Below are 16682 nucleotides of genomic sequence, written 5' to 3' on the forward strand. Positions count from 1 at the left end.
TTAGCCAACCCCAATGTTTTGCAGTAAATCTCGTGTCAGTCAGAGGAAATTGGAGCTAAAGCTCAGTTGCCAGGTAGAAGGTGTCTTCTGTCTGGCAAGGAATTTACCCTACACCCTTGCAAGCAGGACCAGAGATTAAAAAAATCCATTTTATCTATGGGTGGTCACACCCCACTGTTCATACACCAGACACCAAGGGGCTGATCCTCGTAACCAGTCTAGCTCCATGGATTTAAATGGGGCTACTCCTGATTTACACTTGTGTGAGCAAGCAGAACTCAGATGATCAATCCAGCCAGACACAGCAGGTGGACTGTCTAACCAGCTGGCTTGGAAACAGCCCCTGAAGCTCCAGCAGAGCAGTGCTTTCCAGCAGCGCTAAACCTTGCTCCTTGGGAGGTTTGGTTCAATAGCCAAACATGTTACCCAAATCCTTTGGAACATGCATTTGCATCAAAGCTATTTGGAGACAAAACGTGTTTTAAATCATTCACCAAAATCCCACCCTAGCCAGAAATGCCCGAAGCAGGGCCAGAGCTGGGTTCTGATGAATCACTTTATTTCCATTCAACATTTATTAGGATATTTTTAAAAGCAGAGGTTGAGGCTCCCTGCGGGGCAGCCAGGGGGTTCTGGGCAGCACAGCGCAGCTGGGCAGCCCAGGGAGATGCTTTAAGCCAGGGCGTGCTCTAATTTTTGGCAGCCTCCTGAAGGCTCGTGTGTCCCTGCCCCTTCCTCATGGGCACTGCCCCCTGGACGTTACCCCCGTCTGCACTGCCCACCCCCGGGGGCCTTTGCCCCTGCCCCAGTCCCTCCCCAGGGGCTCTTGGCTGCCCGCGGCCCCTTGCAGTGCCGGCTGCCACGCGGCAGGGGGCGGCAGCCTGCGTCCCCAGCATCTCTCTGCACGCTCCCGAGTAATCTATGGCACCTCTGGTGCCGCTCTGCCCCACGCGCTCTATGATCGGTGTCCGGTTCCGGTCCCGCTCCCGCTCCCCCTCCCCCGCTTTGTGCTGGGAGAAGATGGCGGCGCGGGCGGGTTTCCAGTCGGTGACTCCGAGCGGCGGCACCGGGGGGGCCGGAGCGCTGGGGCCGGGCACCCCGGGGCCCCCCGTCCGCATGGGCCCGGCTCCCGGCCAAGGCCTCTACCGCTCCCCGCTGCCGGGCGCCGCCTACCCGGTAAGGCCGGGGCGGGCTCGGAGGCTGGCGTGGGGGAGGGGAGGGTCCGGGCCGCGGTGCCCCCTTGGGAGCGGTAAAGGGGGAGGCAGCGTTTCCGAAGGTGGGGGCAGTGCGTGGGGTGGGGGGTGTCTCGGGGGCAAGGGGCGCCCCAGGCGTGAGCGAGGGTCCAGGGAGGGGGCTCAGGGCAAGCTGGGGCTCAGGGCGAGGGAGACGTGGGGAGGAAATGGGGCCTAGGTGCAGGGTGAGGTGAAGTGGCAAACTGGGGGGGGGGTATTTGAGGAGGAGGAAATGTTTGGGTGAAATTGGGGGCACCACAGGGTGGGAGTGAGAGAGGTCACCCTGCAGTGAAGTCAGGGGTGCTCTGCGTAAGGGTTACTCTCAGGTGAAAAGGTGACCCTCAAGAGAAGATTGATTGGGAAGGGAGGAGCTGGGCTGTGAACTGTGGAAAAGGGAGAGGCGAAGCAGCCTAGAGGAAATGAGTGGGGTGAGGGTTAGGGGTAGGAAGGGGGAGAGGGGGAGCGTCTTGTGGGGATGGCAGTTGGGGTGGTGATTCAATGCATGGAGAAAATTGTAGGCAGGGGTTAGGGCACAAGGCCTGCAGTGTGGAGAGGTGTGTGAAATTAAGAACTGTCTCTCATAGCCAGCATTGCGGGTTATGGTTTCTGTGTTACAATCCCATTCGTTCTTGGAAGCATCCACGTCTAGAGCTGCTAGCCCCGTAGTGATCTATCTGAGTCCATCCTAAGGAAGCCCATGAGTCACACGGCCCTGTGCTAGCAGGTGTCACACTTAGCTCAGCAAGTGTGGCTTGGTAGCCCACTTGTGCTTAGAACTTAACTGCCCTTTATTGGGGAGTCTCCATCTTTTCAGAGTTTGGGTCGGATGGAGACCAGATCCCTGTTTTTCTCTCCTCAGCGCCCTGGCATGTTGCCAGGCAGCCGCATGACACCTCAGGGACCCTCCATGGGTCCCCCAGGATATGGTGGGAGTCCCTCAGTCCGGCCTGGAATGGCCCAGTCTGGTATGGATCAGTCCCGCAAGAGGCCAGCTCCTCAGCAAATCCAGCAGGTCCAGCAGCAAGCGGCCCAGAATCGTAACCACAAGTAAGAGGCCAGATTTCTCACCTCGTTCTGAGGTTAATTATCTTTTCTATGACCACTTAGTGCCTCTTCGTGAAAGACACCAAAGTCTTTCACAAGTTGTAGAACTATAATATCAGCAAAATGCAGCCACCTCTGAGGTGGAAGGCTGGAGCGAACCAGTGCACAGCACATTGCTAAATAGTCATTCAGGGTCAGGCAGATTTTGTCCAAAACACCAGTGCATCCTCCCCACCCACCCTTACAAAAGTACCAGGGAGACTCTGTTCACAACAAGCAGACATGATCTGAAGTGGTTAAGGAAGAAAAATGCTCATCGAGAAAGCAATATCTAAATTGAAATAGGCCATTTATGACCCTCCAGAAAATATAGAGACCAAATAATAAATTCTTGTCCATCGTATCAAAATAAATCCCTTTGTATGCTAGTTGGCTACATTGCAAAAATGGATTAACCAATACTCAGTAATTCAGACACTTGCTGCTGATGTCAGAGATCAGCACAATGCTTTGTTGTTTGGGACTACATCTAGGACTTCCGTTTCTCTCTTGCTGCCAGCACACTCTTGGACTTTATTCTTTAATTGTTTTACATGGGTGGCTCAAACTGATGTAGACTTTTTGTGCAGCTACTTTACTGGGTGATGGGAGCTTCAGATAATAATACTCAGCTCCTATGCAAGAGTAAGTTTTTTTTATTTTTTAACACAATGTCATTGTCACTTGATACTGCTCAACAGTATCTTCTGGCTTAAAAAACTTATCTGTTAGGAAGTCCAACTTAATATTCAATCAAGCCTGGGAGCCACTCTGTATCAAAATAATATTTAACCAAACACCTCTCCAAACTCAGGGCAACCCCAGCTATTCATACCTCTTGGGAGACTTGAAATGTTCAAATAATCACGTGGTCTTGGTCTTGTCGGTGCTTTTGAGCTCTGCAGCGTTAGAGTTTCAATCCTGCTGTGGCTGTGGGGAGAAAGGGTGGGTAAGGAAGGTGTCTGTACAGAGATTGACAGTCACAAGAAACATCCTTTGAAAGAGAGGAGGACTAGACTGAGACAGATGTTGAGGAGCAAGTGCCCCTCATAGCAGAGTCACAAACCTGAGAATAAACCCACATCCTTGCTCCTTTTCTTGTGTTCCGACTGTTTGCGGGACAAACTGGTTGCCATGTTAATGTGTGTATCCTTCTTTAAACAGTGCTAAGAAAAAGAAAATGGCTGACAAAATTCTACCTCAGAGGGTGAGTGAGGTTTTTTTACTTTTGCTGCCTCTGCTGCTGTAGTTCTGAGTTCTCAGCAGTTTCAGGGGGAGAGAAGCAGCGTTCTTGATTGGCTTGTGCTTTGCCATAGATTCGTGAACTGGTACCAGAGTCTCAGGCCTACATGGATCTGTTGGCATTTGAAAGGAAACTGGACCAGACAATCATGAGGAAACGTCTGGATATCCAGGAGGCCTTGAAACGACCCATTAAGGTAAAGGAGGATAGTGCTCAGGTTTCTTGCTGGGGTGCCTAGAGACCTGTGCCTGAACTGAGAAAACAGGACTGACTTATATGGCAGTTAGGTGGGTCTGTAAAGACTCTAGGGAGTGTGATGTATTGAGGGTCAATGTCCTATCCTGGACTTTAGCCTCAGAGTGCAGTCAGGGGTGCTTGCTGACCCTCTCTTTGCCTGGCTTGCTTTCTGGTCTGTCACTGTTTCTCAGGTGCAGGAGGTAAAAGTGAGTCCAGATCCTGTGGTTTCTTGATTGTGGCTGTGGCCTGAGCGTGTTTATTGGCTTCTGCATTTTGCTGTTAACGTTTAGCTGATGCTTTTCCTCTTAGCAAAAGCGAAAGCTGCGCATTTTTATCTCCAACACCTTCAATCCAGCCAAGTCGGACGCGGAAGATGGCGAAGGGACTGTTGCCTCGTGGGAGCTCCGGGTGGAAGGGCGGCTGCTCGAGGACGTGAGTGTGAGGCACCCAGCCCCTCTGGGAAGGGCGAGGGACCAGCATTAATTCTCCAGATAAGATGAGATGAATGGGTGTGGGAGCTAAACCCTGTTGGGTTGTGACCAAAGAAGAAGCTTTCAAAGGTCTGGAGTTGGAAGTGAAGACCAACTGCTTAATGTCTGAGAATGGAACTAGGGGCCCTCTATCCTAGATGATCACAGTGGTCCTTTCTGGCCTTGGACTCTATGAATGTATCCTCTCTCGCTCGTACCTGCCCAAGGAGTCTGACGAGAAGGGGGAGAGGGTAAGAGGGCCAAACCAGTTGGCCACCCCATGAGGTAGGACACTACAGTAATAATACTTAGCTCTTTATAGCTAAGAGGATTGATGGTGGGAGCAGATTTGTGACACTTGCCTTCCCTACCTCTGAAAGCAGACACAAAGATTGCACATGACAGGGTTGTGAGTTCGTTCCCCTCTCAAAAAAAGTCTCTAGTCTGCTGTGAGGAATTGGCCTCGAGACTGGATTTGCAAACAGAAGGGAAGGGTCAGGGTTTATCATGGGTAGTATGGTTCCTCCTTAGGTCTTGGGCCAGTAACTCTAGTGCAATTTTGGAATAGGGCTCCTTGGGCTTTAATCTTTCTGTATTAATGTGACTGCCCTGGGCCTGGAGGAAGCCTTGAATCCGTCTCACAGGAAGCTAGTCAAACATGGCATTGTGCTATGGTTATTGGCAAGGGATTCCCATGGAACATCTGTATTGGATGTAAAATCTGTCCCAGCACTTCAGAATTTAGTCCCATTATTTTTCATCCCTGTGCTGTTGGGCTTCTTCCCCTTTGTGCTGGATAGCTGATCTTCTGTATGTCCTTGAGGGACCTGTTTACTCTAGCCTGTGGGGGATAGCCTGCCTGACTGATTGGCAGGCAGACTGTGTTGAGAACAGCTTTTGATAACCCTGGATTCCCTAGAAAGACGCAGTCCCTGCTCCTAGTGGAAAGGCAAATGGATGAATGACAGAGGATGTGGGGGGAAGGGATAGAACAGACAGCAAAGAGGCCAAGGCAACGAGCAAACATGCCATTGGCTCCATGCTGGGGTTTTGGAGGGAGAGGTGGATTTAGTATCAGTAAATGGGAGTTGGATTGTTCAGTTCCGAACAGTGCTGTTGTATGTGCTGGGTGTGCTCCACTGCTGGCCTTGTCTGCCCTAACCCTCTTCCTGTCTGTGCTGCAGGCTGCTCTGTCCAAATACGATGCCACCAAACAGAAAAGGAAATTCTCATCCTTCTTCAAGTCTCTGGTGATCGAGCTGGACAAGGACCTGTATGGCCCAGACAATCACCTGGTGGAGGTAAGCTATACTTAGTTATATCATCTCCAAATGGAGTTCAGAGTCTTGGCAACCATGTCATTCTGGGAGCTAGGAACTCTTGAGTGCTGAGCCCAGCTCTGCTACTGACTTGCAAGGAGCCCTGGGGCAAATCGCTTCACCTCTTTGTCTCTGTCTGTGAAATGGGGATAATGCTAACCTCCCTCAGAGGGGTTGAAGCTTGTTGGATAAGAAGATAACTTTTGTTTGTGCCCTTTCTGCTCCATTCTGATAAATAAGAACAGTATCAGAGTCCCTTAGCTTTGCAAAATTAGTGTATGTGAAGCTCTAGGCAAAAGATGCTCCTGTGTAAAGTGCAAAGACACAGACCGTAAGTGCCTGTCTCCTCTGTTCCCCATACTTGGAGCAAGTCTGGTAACATTGGGAATGTAAAAAGAAAAGGAGTACTTGTGGCACCTTAGAGACTAACCAATTTATTTGAGCATAAGCTTTCGTGAGCTACAGCTCACTTCATCGGATGCATACTGTGGAAAGTGTAGAAGATCTTCTATACACACAAAGCATGAAAAAATACCTCCCCCCACCCCACTCTCCTGCTGGCAATAGCTTATCTAAAGTGATCACTCTCCTTACAATGTGTATGATAATCAAGGTGGGCCATTTCCAGCACAAATCCAGGGTTTAACAAGAACGTCTGAGGAGGGGGCGGGGCTTAGGAAAAAACAAGGGGAAATAGGTTACCTTGCATAATGACTTAGCCACTCCCAGTTTCTATTCAAGCCTGAATTAATTGTATCCAATTTGCAAATGAATTCCAATTCAGCAGTTTCTCGCTGGAGTCTGGATTTGAAGTTTTTTTTGTTGTAAGATAGCGATCTTCATGTCTGTAATTGCGTGACCAGAGAGATTGAAGTGTTCTCCGACTGGTTTATAAATGTTATAATTCTTGACATCTGATTTGTGTCCATTTATTCTTTTACGTAGAGACTGTGCAGTTTGACCAATGTACATGGCAGAGGGGCATTGCTGGCACATGATGGCATATATCACATTGGTGGATGTGCAGGTGAACGAGCCTCTGATAGTGTGGCTGATGTTATTAGGCCCTATGATGGTGTCCCCTGAATAGATATGTGGGCACAGTTGGCAACGGGCTTTGCTGCAAGGAAAGGTTCCTGGGTTAGTGGTTCTGTTGTGTGATATGTGGTTGCTGGTGAGTATTTGCTTCAGATTGGGGGCCTGTCTGTAGGCAAGGACTGGCCTGTCTCCCAGGATTTGTGAGAGTGTTGGGTCATCCTTCAGGATAGGTTGTAGATCCTTAATAATGCGTTGGAGGGGTTTTAGTTGGGGGCTGAAGGTGACGGCTAGTGGCATTCTGTTATTTTCTTTGTTAGGCCTGTCCTGTAGAAGGTGACTTCTGGGAACTCTTCTGGCTCTATCAATCTGTTTCTTCACTTCAGCAGGTGGGTATTGTAGTTGTAAGAATGCTTGATAGAGATCTTGTAGGTGTTTGTCTCTGTCTGAGGGGTTGGAGCAAATGCGGTTGTATCGCAGAGCTTGGCTGTAGACGATGGATCGTGTGGTGTGGTCAGGGTGAAAGCTGGAGGCATGTAGGTAGGAATAGCGGTCAGTAGGTTTCCGGTATAGGGTGGTGTTTATGTGACCATCATTTATTAGCACTGTAGTGTCCAGGAAGTGGATCTCTTGTGTGGACTGGACCAGGCTGAGGTTGATGGTGGGATGGAAATTGTTGAAATCATGGTGGAATTCCTCAAGGGCTTCTTTTCCATGGGTCCAGATGATGAAGATGTCATCAATATAGTGCAAGTAGAGTAGGGGCGTTAGGGGACGAGAGCTGAGGAAGCATTGTTCTAAGTCAGCCATAAAAATGTTGGCATACTGTGGGGCCATGCGGGTATCCATAGCAGTGCCGCTGATCTGAAGGTATACATTGTCCCCAAATGTAAAATAGTTATGGGTAGGGACAAAGTCACAAAGTTCAGCCACTAGGTTAGCCGTGACATTATTGGGGATAGTGTTCTTGACGGCTTGTAGTCCATCTTTGTGTGGAACGTTGGTGCAGAGGGCTTCTACATCCATAGTGGCCAGGATGGTGTTATCAGGAAGATCACCGATGGATTGAAGTTTCCTCAGGAAGTCAGTGGTGTCTCGAAGGTAGCTGGGAGTGCTGGTAGCGTAGGGCCTGAGGAGGGAGTCTACATAGCCAAACAATCCTGCCGTCAGGGTGCCAATGCCTGAGATGATGGGGCGCCCAGGATTTCCAGGTTTATGGATCTTGGGGAGTAGATAGAATATCCCAGGTCGGGGTTCCAGGGGTGTGTCTGTGCGGATTTGATCTTGTGCTTTTTCAGGGAGTTTCTTGAGCAAATGCTGTAGTTTCTTTTGGTGACTCTCAGTGGGATCAGAGGGTAATGGCTTGTAGAAAGTGGTGTTGGAGAGCTGCCGAGCAGCCTCTTGTTCATATTCCGATCTATTCATGATGACAACAGCACCTCCTTTGTCAGCCTTTTTGATTGCTGTCAGAGTTTTTTCTGAGGCTGTGGATGGCATTGTGTTCCGCGCGACAGCAACGTGGTCCATGCCAAATAAATGAAGCCTCTTTCCGGCCACTTGACTCTTGTGAGTTCACATTTCATCCGTATAATTCTCCCCTGATGCTCCATGATAGTAATCTTGAACTTTAAAACTGGTGAGCTGTGTGCTTCTCACACTATTCAACGCAGGAGTTCCAACCTTCTATCATAGGTGTTGTCAGAGCCACCACAACTGTCTGTAGAGTCCAGGGCACGTGGCAGAGATCACATGCTGTCAGATGGCAGGATCTTTCTGGGGAGGAGTTTGTGTCATCAGTAAATGGCAATTGCAGGTAAATGTTGTGCCTGGCAGGCAGCAGGAGCAGAGGGAATGACCTGGCAGTCTGTGTTCTTTAACCACCTCCTCTGCTGTGTTTTTTCCAGTGGCACAGAACTGCTACTACCCAGGAGACAGATGGCTTCCAGGTGAAGAGGCCTGGGGACGTGAATGTGCGCTGTACTGTCCTCCTGATGCTGGATTATCAGGTAGGCAGGCTGGTACGATGCAGATGGGGAGCGTGCAGTGCCTTAGCATCTGAGTTGTGACTTGGATGAGCACTATCTGTAGCTGCATCATCCTTACCCCAACCTTTGTCATGCTCTTGTCTCCTCAGCCTCCACAGTTCAAACTGGACCCCCGCCTGGCTCGTCTCTTGGGGATTCATACCCAGACCCGCCCAGTGATCATCCAGGCACTGTGGCAGTACATCAAGACCCACAAGCTACAAGATCCCCATGAGCGGGAGTATGTCATCTGCGACAAGTATCTCCAGCAGGTAAAGGTGTCTCCAACTTGGGGTGGGGCGGCGTGTTAGGGGCAGGAGACAGCTTTGGCTTCTGTTGCCAGGAACCAGAGATTCTCCAGGCTGCCCCTTTTCCAGCACTGAGCTGCTTTCCACCCCACTCCCTGTTTCTCTTGCAGATATTTGAGTCTCAGCGGATGAAGTTCTCTGAGATTCCTCAAAGGCTGCACGCTTTGCTCATGCCCCCAGAACCAATCATCATTAACCATGTGATCAGGTGAGACTGGCCCCTGAGGCACTGTTTGTTGGGAGGGGCGGATAAGAGAGCTAGAGAGACTTGTATGGGGAGATGCTCCTTGTTACAGTCAGTTTCAGAAGCTGCTGAACTTCCTGCACCTCTCCATTTTTCCATGCCTTTATTCACTCTGCCCTGCGTGCATTCAGCAGCCTCTTTTTCCCATTCACCAAGCACCCCTTCTGTAAATCCCTGCTTTCTTTCCTTCTGCCAACACTGACCTCCACACTGCGCGCGTGCACTCTTATGTTTGAACTCTGAGCCTTTGCACTGCGCTTGTCTAGACTGTAAGCGCCTGGTCCCCTGTGCTGCATGCATGATGTGCGACTAGGGAGGTGAAGTGTTTTCCTGCTCCTCTGTGTTACTGACCCCTTTCCTCTGTTACAGAAAACCAAATGTAATGCATACGTTAATACTGTCTTCCCTACCCGCACCCCTCAACCTATGGAGCTTAGAGGTGCTAGTAAGGATGCACTCAAGCACTGACTCAGGCTTCTCGCTTTTTCTGGGTGTTCTCTTGCTGATGTCCATAGTGTTGACCCAAACGACCAGAAAAAAACCGCCTGCTATGACATCGATGTGGAAGTGGATGATACTCTTAAAACTCAGATGAATTCTTTCTTGCTGTCCACAGCCAGCCAGCAGGAAATCGCTGCCCTGGATAACAAGGTAGAAGCTGGATCCTGCCCTTCCAGCTAGAGTTTGTGTGCTGGGATGAGGTTGGCTGGCACAGTGTTGCAGAGAGAGCTTTCTTGCAGCTTTTAATATGGATTCATTTAGTGACTTTATATTTGGGATCTGGAACAGTGAGGGCAACATTTCTGCCAGGGTGGCACCATTTCTATGACACAAATCTGATAGTGACAGTCTTTTTACTTATCAAGAAAATAGATTTGAAAGTGAGTGATTAGAGGGAAACTGGTTTAATGGTTAGATCAGGGGACTGGGAGTCAGGACTGCTGGATCCTCTTCCCAGCTTGTCTACCTGAGACCTTAGAGGCACAGAATGAAATGACTTGCCTATCTCATTACAGGGGAGTAACGTGAAGCTACATCTTGGAGGGTTTGCCAGGCTTCCTGGTAGTTAAAGGCCAGTGAGATCTTTGGATGAAAGGTGCTGAATGTCCTGAGTCTGCATGTCAGTGCATTAACTTGAACCTACCGCCCTGTCTCTACAGGAAGAGGGATGTGGGGTGGGGTGTATGTTACACATCTGGGTCAACCAGGAAATAAGAGAGTTTTCGATCTTAACATCCTGGACCCTTTGGTTTGTCTTGCCTCTGTGTTGGGTTGGCCTCGTAACCTGGTTCAGCAATACCCTGTTACTACCTTTTTCTCTCTCAGATCCATGAGACAATAGAAACCATTAATCAGCTGAAGACACAACGTGAATTCATGCTGAGCTTTGCCCGTGACCCCCAAGGCTTCATCAATGACTGGCTCCAGTCACAGTGCCGAGATCTAAAGGTAAAAAGATTTTTCCCTTTTGTGTGGAGGCAAACAGAAGCTCACTCCATCCAATCAGACTCTTTTTGTTCAGTTAGCAGCTGAGATCCATGCAGGGGCACAATTTGCAGGTCTGTAGCCACGCCAAAAATTGGAATTGAGTGCCAGGATTTCAATCTGACAGCACTGGCTGGGCCAGGTCTTGCTGGAGTCTGCTTGGGGACAGTGCTTGTGGGTAGCCCAGGACATGGGATGGGTTGTGAGAGTAACGTGGGCAGCTGCATGACTCTGGGTTATAAGCTGCTCTCTTTTCGTGCCTCCAGACCATGACTGATGTTGTTGGGAATCCAGAAGAGGAGCGTAGAGCTGAATTCTACTTCCAGCCCTGGGCTCAGGAAGCCGTGTGCAGATACTTCTACTCCAAGGTGAGCGTTCCCATTTGAGGGAATCCATCCACACCTGGTAGCTGCTATTCTGCTTGTAGGGAGATGCTGTTCGCTAAAGCTGGGCGTAGTGCAGCGAGGTATACAGAGTTTCAACCACCTAGTTCTGCTGATGCATCTCAGTCCTGATCTCCAGCACCCTTCTGTTCCAATCCTGGATACTCACACACAACTTGACCAGTGCACCTTGGACCTGGATTTGCCACAGCCCAGCTATTCTAAGTCCTATTGCTTCAGATACAGTGCTGCAACTTTGTGGGGTGGTCTTGTACTGCCTACTCCTGAGTGAATTCTGCTCACAATACTTCAAAATTATGCAAGTTTTATTTGTCAATAAATAAATGCAGAGGCACGGTGGCACAGAATTCGCCCCAGGAGTAACTGCCAGTAAACAGTCACCAGAGCTAGAAAGACCTCATCAAAGTATTTGCTGGTTTGGATCCAATTAGGATCAAAACCAGGTCATGCAGAGGTGATACTAGTGTTAGCCCTCACCCCCACCTAGCCAGCCTCTTCCCATTTAAATCCATGGTTTTTACACAGACATCGATTTTATACCATAGCCAGAACCTGGTCCTTGGGCTTGCTGGGGTGGAGTTGCTTCCTAGGAGTTCCTTGTGCAAAGAAGCTGTGAAGAGAGGCTGTCCCCCTCTCATGGGATGCATGCTGGTTTGGCCTTTGCTTTCAGAACTCTGAACGGTAGCAGCCCACAGCTAGTGCAGAGTTGATGTGGGCCCTGGCAGAGAGCTGGAGCCACACCCCAAAATCCCCTGTATGAAACTGAAACTGCCCCATCACAGGCTTCTTGTTAAGCAAACTGTTAATAAAAAAAAAAGAAAAAGATTCTTTGCCCTTTTATTAGCCTTTTGTGTCAGAGGCTGAAGTGCTTTGCACACGTGCTAATTCCCTCATAGCCCTAGAGGAGGGAGGTATTGGCTGCACTTCAAAATGGGGACATCAGGGCACAGACTTGCCCCAGTTCATGCAATGAATGACTGGTAGAGCTGGCGTTAGATCCCTGGAGTCCTGACTTCCATTCCCTTCATCTAACCACTAGACAGTGCAGCCTCCCTAATGTGCAATTTGTGCATCCTTCACTAGCCTGTGGAACACATTGTAACCTATGGGCTGAACTATGGACAGGATTAAGGAGGCGGGGACAGAGCCCGGTTGAGGAAGGAGTCCTGTTTCTTTCCCAGGGGCTGTGGATGGGTTTGGGCTCATCGTTCCTTCACTTCCTCCAGGCTAGGAACAGTTGTTATTCAGACTCTGACTTACCATTCGCTGTAAGTGTATTAAAGCAGGGGATCTGGCTTCTCCTCCCACAGGTGCAGCAGAGACGGCAGGAGCTGGAGCAGGCACTGGGAATCCGCAACACATAAGCTGCCCCACTCCTCCCCTGATCAGAAGGCATCACAGCTACTTGTGGAGACTGAGCGCTGCAGAGTTCACTGTTTAGGCCCACACAACCCCCACTCCAGCGTAGAGACCTGCAGCCATTACTCACTTCTGGCAGTGTCTGTATCAGTGTGACTCCAGAGCCCCGCGGGGCTTTGGGGATGTAGCAAGCAGACAGGCTCAAAGGGTCACACACTTCTACCTGGTTTCCTCCCTCACTGAGGCCCTGTCAGTCTCGGAGCTCTTGCGAGCCCACCTTGTCTCTGCGTTGCCTGTAATGCCCCCAATATCCAGTGTTGCTGCAGGCTCAAAACTTCTCTTGAGTTCAGAAACTTACCACAGCCCCTTCTCCAAAACTGGGCTCTAGTTCTTGCACCCCAGAGAATGTGGGGCTGGAAAGCCTCTCAGCATGAGCCCTTCTGGATCTGCCATGCGGACAGAAGCCCGTGGCCATTCACTTCCCAAGGTCCATGAGACGCAGCAGGCAGAGCTCCTGCATGTTGGCGCACACTCTCCCCCTGTGGGGGGTGCTCTTGCATCATCCCTCCTTGTAGGACTCTCCTCTCTTGAGAAAGGGTTTCTGTGCTATGCAGAGAATTGCTTTTCCCATCGTGTCTGTCTCCTTAGTTAAAGCTCCCTTCGTGTTCCCTAGGAGGCTGCTCCAGCCCTGGATCACGATGGACACACTGGTTCAGCACAGAGATGAAGGAGCTATGAAGAGATGACTCTACTGCATGCCAAGGGAGCTGCAAGCGTAGCTCTAACGTGCAGGATGGAGCAGCAATGCAGTCTTGCCAAAGGCTGCTTGTTCTTCCTGCTGCAGGGAGCGGGGAATGCATCAAGTGCAGCTCCTCCTTGCAGTGGGATTAGGCAGAAGTATAAAGCCTTAGGGTCATTTCTTGGACCAGGCTGATGATGATCCTGCATCTCTGCCTTTGGTGAAGTGAATGCTCCCTTTCATATATCTGAGGATGTGAGGAGGCAGCCTGGGCCTCTACCAAACAGCCCCAAACAAATAAGCAAATTAGAAGAAGTCAGGGCTCCTCTGCTTTGTTGTCTTTCATGTTTGGGCACAGAGCAGGTTCTGGGGCTGTCACAGGGCAGGTGATCAAGTATGTGCAAATGGGTTTTCTCCAGCTGAGAGAGTAGCAGCCTAGACATGGAATGAATAGCTAATGAATTAATTTAGTGGCACTCTTGTGCTCTTTGTCCTCAGGACCATGTGTGTGCAGCAGGGCATGTTGGGAGGTGGGGCCTCTCTTCACCTGGGGCTAAATATTTCTGCTCAGATTCCTTTTTGGGACTGTAAAGTGAGTGGACTCAGAACCCAGTTGGTTGTGCTCTCCTGATGTTAGCTGCAAAATCATGTTACTGACAAACAGCCTCACACTACGCTGGAGTGTGATTGAGGGCTGCTATGAAATTGGGAGCCCCTGTAAGCCTGTGTGTGTGTGTGTGTGTGTGTGTGTGTGTGTGAGTGAGTGAGAGAGAGAGAGACTGCTTGTCTGTGAGTAATAGACTTTCCAACCTTCCCTCCCTTCTGTCTTTGGACCCTTAAAGAATTGCCCCTTTGTAGCACCAGGGGCTGAAGTCCCGGTGCCGGTTAATGCAGACTACCGGCCCCTCAGGGCAAGTAATAGTGAAGGATACTTGGATATTGCCTAGGCAAGTGTAGCTGTTGCAGAATTACTGTTTTTATTAACTGATTATGGTTTTTCATGGACCAAAATTTTTTTTGTACTGTATCCTTGTAGATGTCACACAATTTTAATAAAAGCCTCCTGTGAAGGAAGCCGCTTGCCCTCCTTCTGTGCTGGCGAATGGCAGTTCGTAGTTATGTAACAGACAGCTTCTGTCACATAACTACTGTGGAAGAGATTAAATGACTTCCTGCTTGCACCTTCAAAGCCCCTTGTGTAGTGGGAGCTCTGTTCATTGAGGGAGAGCAAGCAAGAACACTAGACACCACTCCCTTTTAAAAGGAAGACAGCTTGTTTATATGGTCCAAATTTGACTCACCTTAAAATTGTGTGGAATTTGGAGGGTGCTACGTTATTTATAGGGCCCTACCAAATTCATGGCCATGAAAAACACATCATGGACTGTGAAATCTGGTGTTTTGTGTGCTTTTACCCTATCATAATCATCACTCCCATAACCGCATTGGTCGTTGGGGGCCCCCTCATTGATGAGCAATCAACCAGTTGTCTACACCCCTGACAATTGTGTGTCAGTGCTTGAGACTCCATGAAGTCTATTCCTGTTCACTCTTTTTACATTGTCAATCCATCTCTTCTGTCTACCTCTTCTTCTCTTCCCCTGAACTGTCCCTTGGAGGATGATCTTGGATAGGCCAGATCTTGTTACATGGCTGTACCACTTCAGCTTGCGCTTCTTTACGGTCGTCAGGAGGTCTTCATATGACCCAGTGCATTAGGTGATGATGTTGCGGACCTCTTCGTTAGTGACATGGTCAAAGTAGGAGGTGTCCAGGATTTTACGGAAGTATCTCATCTCTACTACCTGTATTTTCCGTTCAAGTTCTGCCACAATGGTCCGTGTCTCCCACGCATACAGAAAAATGGAAATGACCAGTGCCTGCAGCAGTTTCAGTTTGGATTCTAGGGAGATGTTCTTATTCCTCCAAATTGGCTTTAGCTTTGCTGCTGCTGCTGTTTGTGCAGTTCTTGCCCAAATTTCTGCCTTGGATCTTTCATCTGTGATGATTGCCCCCAAATACTTGAACTGTTTCACTGTCTCCAGTTCTTGTCCACTGACAGTGATATGAGAGCTGATCCCATCACATTTGTTTGTCATCAGCTTGGTTTTCTCTGCACTGATTTCCATGCCATATTTTGCAGAGGTTTCGTTCAGTCATTTCACAAGGTTGGCACGTTCATCCTTGCTGCCTGCCAGGCCATCAATGTCATTAGCGAACCGAAGATTTGAGATTGTTTGCCCCCCAATGGTGACTGTGCACACGTGATCTTCTAGGGCATCAGTCATTATGTGCTCCAAATAGATGTTGAACAGTGTGGGCGAAAAAAGGCAGCCTTGCCAGACCCCAACCGTGGTGTGAAACCACTCTCCTATTGTGCCATTGACGAGAACTGCACTGCTGGCTTTGGCATACAGTTTAATGGTAAGAATAAGCTTACGACCAACATCGTACTACTTCATGGTTGCCCAGAGAGCTTCGTGCCATACTCTTGTCAAACGCCTTCCTGAAGTCAACAAAGATGTAGATGTCCTGCTGATGTTGTAAGTATTTCTCACATAGAAGACAAAGGTTGAATATCTGTTCTGTGGTACTTCTTCCAGCATGAAAGCCAGCCTGTTCTTCAGTGATGATATTCTCTGCTTGTGGCTTCAATCTGTTCAATATGACTTTCAACATCACTTTGCTGGGATGGCTAATTAAACTTACGGTCCAGTAATTTTGACACAATTGCAGGTTGCCTTTCTTTGGCAGAGTGATAATTAGTGACTGTGTCCAAATGGAGGGCCACTACTCACTGGTCTGCCAGATCTTGTTGCAGATCTTGGAGAGTATCTCTCTTACTATTTCTCTTCCGAATTTCATCAGTTTGGCTGGGATGTTGTCAATACCTGTAGCCTTTCCATTCTTGAGTGATTTCACAGCTGTCTCCATTTCTTCACATAGTATTGGAAAATCTTCCTTCTCTGTTGAATCTGGGCTGTCTAAGACTCTGGGATCTCCATTTGTCTGGTGGTTGTATAGATCAAAGCAGTAGTTTGTCCACCTATTGATGCCCTTTCATCTGTAAGACTGTTCCCTTCTTTGTCTTGAATTGTGTTAGCTTTGGTCCATCTTTCCTTCGTCAGATCTTTTACAACATGGAAGGCTTGGCTGTTTTATTATTGATACGCTCTCCAATTTTAGAGTATTGTTTTTCAATCCATATCTCCTTGGCCACCTTCATTCCTTTCTTGATCTTTCTGCCAGTCGCTCTGTATTTATCAGCTTCCTCAGTGCTGTTCTTGTCTCTCTTAAGTTCTCTTCTATTGTCCCATATATGTAGTATTTCATTTGTGACCTGTGGTTTTGGTCTATTCTGTCCCCAGACCACACAGATTTCACGGGGAAGACCAGCGTTTCTCAAATTGAAGGTCCTGACCCGAAAGGGATTTCGGGGGGAGGAGGGGGGGGTTGAGTATTGCTACCCTCCTGTGCTGCTGCTGGTGGTGGTGCTGCCT

At 49.1% G+C, this 16682-nt stretch overlaps 1 protein-coding gene across 2 annotated transcripts; it reads left to right on the plus strand.

Annotated features, from left to right (window-relative positions):
• The first annotated feature begins 977 nt into the window (after positions 1-977).
• On the plus strand, positions 978-13987 carry SMARCD1 (SWI/SNF related BAF chromatin remodeling complex subunit D1). 2 transcript variants are annotated; one of them, XM_073319050.1, is made up of 15 exons: positions 996-1176; positions 2092-2279; positions 3480-3522; positions 3632-3754; positions 4105-4227; positions 5450-5566; positions 6530-6611; positions 6953-7008; positions 8524-8625; positions 8754-8915; positions 9062-9159; positions 9711-9846; positions 10522-10644; positions 10947-11048; positions 12395-13987. In XM_073319050.1, the coding sequence occupies exons 1-15, from the start codon at positions 1021-1023 to the stop codon at positions 12446-12448; spliced, it is 1665 nt and encodes a 554-aa protein (XP_073175151.1). In that variant the 5' UTR covers positions 996-1020; the 3' UTR covers positions 12449-13987. The 2 variants fall into 2 exon arrangements, with proteins under 2 accessions (XP_073175152.1, XP_073175151.1); XM_073319051.1 differs by lacking the exons at positions 6530-6611; positions 6953-7008 and having other exon boundaries at positions 978-1176.
• Positions 13988-16682: the final 2695 nt, after the last annotated feature.

This window comes from Lepidochelys kempii, chromosome 20 (assembly GCF_965140265.1).
Source record: "Lepidochelys kempii isolate rLepKem1 chromosome 20, rLepKem1.hap2, whole genome shotgun sequence".
Lineage (NCBI taxonomy): Eukaryota > Metazoa > Chordata > Testudines > Cheloniidae > Lepidochelys > Lepidochelys kempii.

Coding starts and splice junctions, on each gene's coding strand:
- SMARCD1 (XM_073319050.1), top strand. CDS start 1,021: ATGGCGGCGCGGGCGGGTTTCCAGTCGGTGACTCCGAGCGGCGGCACC. Junction 3,523..3,631: donor ACAAAATTCTACCTCAGAGG/GTGAGTGAGGTT, acceptor GCTTTGCCATAG/ATTCGTGAACTGGTACCAGA. Junction 6,612..6,952: donor TCACATTGGTGGATGTGCAG/GTGAACGAGCCT, acceptor CCTGTCCTGTAG/AAGGTGACTTCTGGGAACTC.